Raw genomic sequence first — 6,841 nt, 5'->3', positions numbered from 1 at the left:
GTGTGTGGTGTGTGTGTGGCCAGCTCAGCCCACCAGGGGGCGGGGCTGGCTGGCATGTGGTGCTGGGGGATTGAACCGCAGTCCCTGATGCTTTGCTAAGCTAGTTCCAAGTAGGTGCTTTAGACCACTGAGCCATCTCTCCAGCCCCTATAGTTAGGTCTAGACTAAAAGATTTTTCAATTATTACCTATAACCAGAACTTTTGACTATTAAACATGACTTTTCTAGATGCATGATCCAGTAATTTTATTTACTGTAGCATTTAATAGCTTATTAACGTTTACTGCACCTCTGGTAATACATTGTAAGTTAGTCATTATCCAACAGCTCTAATTTAAAAATGAAATAAAATAAATTTGATACTTTTTTATAAAAAAAAAAAAGAATGAATACTGAGAGACAGTGATGTAGCTCAGTGGCACAGTACCTGCCTAGCAAGCTTGAGGCTGAGTTCAATTCCTGGTACACAAAAAGGAAAAAAAGAATGAACACTGATGTTAATATTAAGTAGATATTATCACCTTGGGTCTCTTAAGAAGAGTTTCTTAAGTACTATTGTCCTCATAATGATAGAAACGTTTTTCAAAGTTCTAATTTTTTCTTGAAAGCTCACATTTTGTCATTGGAAATAAACACACTTATTTTACTTGAAATAACAGGACTACTTTTTTGTTCTTGAGAAAGCATCTGTCAAATTCCCAAGTCTACCAAAATCATGATTTAGTGTTAGCCTTTTCTTTCAAGTAAAAATGCTATTCCATGTAAGCATCTAGTTTATTTGACAATTTAAATCAAAAGTGCTTTGTCTGGGGACGTAACCTCATATTTATTGTGCAGAAGTGCTTTACATATAGTTCTTATTTCATCACACAGAATGTAATCTATAATAACTTTTACTGCCTCATCAAAGATGTTCTTAAGTGAGTGTGACATTTATTAATTTGTTAGTGGGGTCTGTGGTCACCAGGAATGTGTTGATCCCCCAAGCCTTTGGGTGCCACAGCCTCATGTGTGCTAAGGAGACAGCAATTGCTGGTGCATTATCAGTTCAAACATGAACACAATGGAAAAAAGGGCATATAAAACTTAGCATTATTATAAAAATAGTTTTGATCTTACAGACCTCTTAAAATGGCTTTAGGACCCTCTAGGGCATTAGTAGGTTCCTCTAGGGCAGTGATGGCAAAACTTTTAGAGCTTTCAGTGATATAGCCTGCAGGGTCACATACACCACAGGTTCACCACCACTGCTCTTGGGCATTAGTGGATCATTTTGAACACTATTGTTTTAATCCAAAAGGATTTTCTTCTTCCAATTTTACATGCATTTATCTGATTAATATAAATAACTGGTTGGAAGTTAGTATTATACCAAATACTGTGAAATTCACATTACTTTGTTAAGTGAAATTCTGTATCCTTTTTGGGTACCAAGAATTGAACTCACACCCTCATGCTTGCTAGGCGACATGCTATAAATCTTGTCTTACATGAATATTAAATAAATATGGTTGCACTTCAAAATATACATTCTGAATCATGAACAGTATTCAGATTGGGTTTTAAAATCTGCTTTTAAAAGGTTGTACCTTAGCAGGACCTAATATTCCATGTTCACAAAAGGAACCAAAACAAACTATTTCCTTCTGATTATGTAAATAGTTTGTAGGCCTTGAAAATTTTTCAAATAATGGCAATACATGAAATAGCCATTATGTGTCCTAACTAATATCTTTCTATTTTTGATCCATGCTTTAGTTAACATTTTTAAAAGCTGGAAAACTTCATAAATTGATACTCTTGCTGTTGTTAATAATACATTAAATTAAAACTTTCATTTCCACTACTGTATATATTTACCCATATATATGTGTGTATCCACTTGAATCATAAGTCCATTTATTTTACTGTACTTGAAGCCTTCCTGTCCCAGATTATTATTATTATTATTATTATTTTTTTAATTTTTTTTTTTTTGGCGGAACCAGGGATTGAACTCAGGCCCTTGCACTTGCCAGGGAAGCGCTTATTCTACTGAGCCATCTCCCGGGCCCCACCAGATTATTTTTTTAAAGAGAGTACAAATTAGAATGAAAACAGAAAAGTTACAAGTGATACAGAATTTCACTTAAGTAACATGAATTTCCCAGTATTTGTTGTAATACAGTATTGTCTTCCAACCAGTTATTCATACCAGATATATGCATGTAAAATTGGAAGAAAAAAAGAAAGAAATGTATAAGAAATTAAGAGAAAAGGTACAATCAATTGATAAAAGGAGACAAAACAAATTAAGTGTTATCTGCTCCTTTCCATAGACCAGCAGAAATGGATAGTCCAGTTGTCCAAACCATCCTGCTAACATACATAGATAAGTCTCTTTCCCCCACTCCTTCTCCTGTCCTTTTTCTCTGCTCAGTAACTCTTTTTAGAATAAGTTCATTCCCTTTTCCCAGTAGCTGTTGTACCCTTCCGATTCCATTTTTCTCTTTCAGGTTCTCACACTAAGGAGATAATACACTGTTTGCAAATGCAGATCTGATTTATTTCACTTAATAGTATATTCTGTAGTTGCTTCTATATACCAACAAAAGACTCAAATTTATCCTGCTTATAGCTGAATAGTACCCCATTGTGTAAAAATATTACATCTTCTTTATCCATTCTTTAGTTTATGGGTATCTGGGTTGTTTCCAGGATTTAGCTATGGCAGATTGCACTGCTGTAAACATGGGTGCACTATATTGCTTCTGGAAAAAAATACTCAGGAGGGGAATAGCTTGCTTGAATGGGATCTCTAATCCTAGCTTTTTAAGGAATCTGCACCCTGATTTCCATGGTGGTTGTACCAGTCTGCACTCCCATCAATAGTGGAGAAGAGTTCCTTTTTCTCTATAGCTCCTCCAGCATTTGTTATTGGCTGATTTTGTGATGTTAGCTATTGAATTACATAATTTCAGATAGTACTGTTTTATTATTTTACAAGGTAAACCTAAGGTAATCTAATTATCCTTCATTTTTTTTTATTTGCTAGTTTGAATACTTCTAGAAAGAGAACCTTCCTCTCACCAGCTACTGGGAGTGTCTTTATAATTAGTTGTTTCTTTTGATGAGGTCCATGTTGGTCCACTTTTGACTGGAAAAATGCATTTAAGCTTGTGTTTGTGTCTTCTGACATGTCTTCAAGCTCAAGGTTTTCTGAGAAAACAGCATGATACTAGCAACACTTACACATTTCCAGCAGCAAGCCTGGACTCAGCCATTTCTCCAGGAGTTCTATTGGCACCAGCAGGTTGATTTCTTACCGTGGTTAGCCATTATTTCTAGTATCCTATATTTATACCACTCTAATTTAAATTCATTGTTATAGGGCTTAATTTCTATTTCTCAAAACATGTATCTCCTTTAAGCTATGCCAAAAATCTCAAGTTTACAAAAATAATTAATTTATTATATGAAACAGTTCCACACAACAGTGTCAACATAGTAACACCAAAACTATCATCAACAGTATGCTTCCTGAAAATTTTCGAGTTTCCTTTTTCTATACTACTTTTTGTTATATATATATATATAATTATTTTTTATTTATTATTATTGTTTGTTTTGTGGAACCGGGGATTGAACTCAGGCCCTTGAGCTTGCCAGGGAAGCACTTATTCTACTGAGCCATCTCCCTGGTCTCTACTTTTTGTTAAATTTAACATGCTTTATAATAAGTAGTTTTTTTCTGTGTTACTGTTACATAAAATGTACTTTAGATTCAATTGTTTGAATACTTCATTGTTTATGATTGTACTTTTAACTTTAATTCTGATTTTTTTGTTTGGCTGACCCAGCCCACTATGAGGGTGGGGCTGGCACAGCATGTGGTGTGGGGGATCAAACCATGGTCCCTTCCACCTGCCTAAGCTTGCCTAAGCAGGTGCTTTAAACTGCTGAGCTATCTCACCGGCACTTAATAGTGATTTTTTTTTTTTTTTTTTGGTAATTATGTAAACTACTTGCATTGTTCCAAAGTTAAAATGTAGAAAACATGTATTAAAAAAATCTCACTTTTGTCTGTGTATTTTAACCTGATACCTTTCTTTCCTATAAATACATTTCTAAATTTTCTGTTGGTCTTTGTTTGGCCAATAGAAGCATATATTTTTATATTCATGTCTCTTAATTAGCATGCTTCTAGCCACTTGGCACTTATCCATCACAACAGTACATCTGCCTTATTCCCTCTTAATTACTATAGAACTTTTCATTCCTTCTATGTATTTTTTAATATTTAACCAATGCTGATGTTGATATTTAGATTTTGTTAGCAGTAGTGATGCATGAACACTTGCACACATAGAGTATGTTTTTGGTATGCACTCTCAGGAGTTTGGGTTACTGTGGTAATGTGCAGGTAGTGGCATAAAGCGAACAATAGTGACTCAGCCTACAGATGATATATGATATTATTGAACATTACAATTCCTTTCATCGAGAAAAAACAACATGGAATGTAGTAGTTGATTTAAAGGAAATGACCCATTACCAATTCTAAAAATAATATCTGTGCTTGAATGCTTATAGTATAGAACTACAGTTGCTTCGTTCAATTTAGAACTTTCTGTGTCTTTTTGATGGGGTCTTGTGGTTTTACAGAGACCATGTACTTGATGTAGATCAGGCATTGAATTTCAACTGTGGCCCTGTATTAGAGTACAGTTAAGTATTGAAGTCTTAGGTGAGTATAGCTCAGTAAAGCTGCAATCCTGGTAGGACAGAATAGGTTCAGACTACCTACGGATAGGTTTATAAATGCATTCTAACTAAGAAAGACAAGACTTGTCTTTTTAGTTTCCTAGCTCCCCTACATGATACTCAGTAAAAGACCCTTCTCTTCTACCTTACACAGTGATGAAAGGTCCTCTGTAACTTACTATGGTTACTATGGCTGCTTTCTGCTGTGGTGTATTTGCAGGCCTACAAGTTTTGGGACCTTTTTGTCCATATAACTTATGCAGTATTGTATTTATGGGAATTTAATGTTACTGATGTGACCCTTTAAAGATCAATTTAAAGATTATTTAGTAAACTTAATTACTAGGAGCAGGGAATGATAGGCATTGCTAGTTGATAATTTATCTTCCACTAATATAAAAGATATCTATATTAAGGTTTGAATTTTATTACATTTAAAACAATCTAGGTAATACTTTTACATAGCATGTAGGCTCCCTGCTCTCAAATCCTGAGGTTCTGATTAAAATTATGGGGCTTTGATAAAGTTGTCATTAGGCTTGTAGGTATAACTATTGTCCAAAATAGTAATTTTGCCTGAAACTCACCTTTTCTGTTATTTAGGTCAGAGGATATAATTTTATGTATGATAACAAAGACAAAAATGGCTTCTCTTCATAGTTTCAGAAATAAAGCTTAAACTTTTTAAATTTCAGATCAACAGCAAAAAGAAAGAATCAGCATGGGAAATGACAAAAAGTTTGTATGATGCATGGTCAGGATGGCTCGTAGTAACACTGACAGGACTGGCATCAGGTAAAACAAAATTTTAAAGCAAATTTTTGCCTTTTTTTTTTTGGTTTGTTTACTTTTTTTTTAATGTAGTTCTGCCCTTCCTTCACTTTTCTCCCAGGTGGTTGGATTTTTTTTTTAAAGAAAATTGTTTCTTTCCCTCAGAAGATCTTAAATAAAAGACTAGGAGCAAACTTCTGAGTCTAGTGTTTACCTCTGTCATGTTAAGTGTGTGACCAGCTTGGTTGACCTTATAGGCTCAGTTTTTGTATCTAAAATAAGTGGCTTGGGAGAAGATAAGCAATGAAGCAGCTTTTAATTAGTAGCTGATACTTACTCAGTGCTTCCTATGTGTCAGATAGTGTTCTAAAGACCTTACATATGTTTCAACTGCATGCCAACTCTAATGGGCAAGACACTATCCTTTTTTTTTTGGCAGAACCGGGGATTGAACTCAGGCCCTTGCACTTGCCAAGGAAGTGCTTATTCCACTGAGCCATCTCCCCATGCCCTAGACACTATCCTTAAAAACCTGTGTACAGATGAGGGGACCGAAGCATGTGAGAAGTAGTTGGTTGAGGACATACAGCCCAGAAGTGACTCAGTCAAGCTGTGGATTCCAGTTGTCCAGCTCAGACTGCACCTTTGATTGCTGTGTTGTGTAGCATGGCCCCAAAATTTATTTGTATGATATTTTACAAAATAACAGTTGTGGATCTGGAACCAAACATTGTCTATTTCAGTCACTTTCAATTTCTATCATGGAAATTATTTCCAGAAAACATGTAAAATAAAAATTTTGTGGAGAACAGAGAGAAATATTGACAACTATAGTTGACCTACAGAAGAATTTTATGGTCTCTCTGTGTGACCCATTGATTTTTTTTTTTTTAATAAGAATTGCCTAGAGTTGACCAAAAACTTGTGTATTTTTGATCTTCTTTTGATAAAATGATCTTGAAACATGTAAATTTTTTAAACATGTAATTTTGCATTATTTAAGAAAACTTTTAAAATTCATTTTCATGAGTAAGAAGAATTTTGCTAATTATAATGGACACTAAATTTGAATGAGATTACCATCACTTAGCTGTTAATTTTTAGATTGAAGTATGCTAGCTAAAAATTCCTTACTTTAGGGTTGGGGAAATAGCTCAGTGGCATAAGTGCCTGCTTGGCAAGTGTAAGGTCCTGAGTTTGATTCCTGGTACCACAGGAAAAAAAAAAAAAAATCAATAGCTAGATTTTTTGAACTGCCTGCCAAGTAGCTATAGTTTGAAGATGTTTCAGTATCCTTTAAACCCTTTTTTTTTTTTTTTTTTTTTTT

At 34.5% G+C, this 6,841-nt stretch overlaps 1 protein-coding gene across 6 annotated transcripts in view; it reads left to right on the top strand.

Annotated features, from left to right (window-relative positions):
* Clcn3 (chloride voltage-gated channel 3) overlaps positions 1–6,841 on the top strand; it is a 113,837-nt gene that overhangs the window by 80,283 nt on the left and 26,713 nt on the right. For all 6 annotated transcript variants that reach the window (XM_023700103.1, XM_023700102.1, XM_004640240.3 and 3 more), the window contains one exon: positions 5,439–5,538. In XM_023700103.1, coding sequence (XP_023555871.1) covers positions 5,439–5,538 — 100 coding nt within the window. The remainder of the gene's footprint in view (positions 1–5,438; positions 5,539–6,841) is intronic.

Source organism: Octodon degus, unplaced genomic scaffold (assembly GCF_000260255.1).
Source record: "Octodon degus isolate 3935 unplaced genomic scaffold, OctDeg1.0 scaffold00121, whole genome shotgun sequence".
NCBI lineage: Eukaryota > Metazoa > Chordata > Mammalia > Rodentia > Octodontidae > Octodon > Octodon degus.
This window is presented reverse-complemented; position numbering and strand designations above follow the sequence as displayed.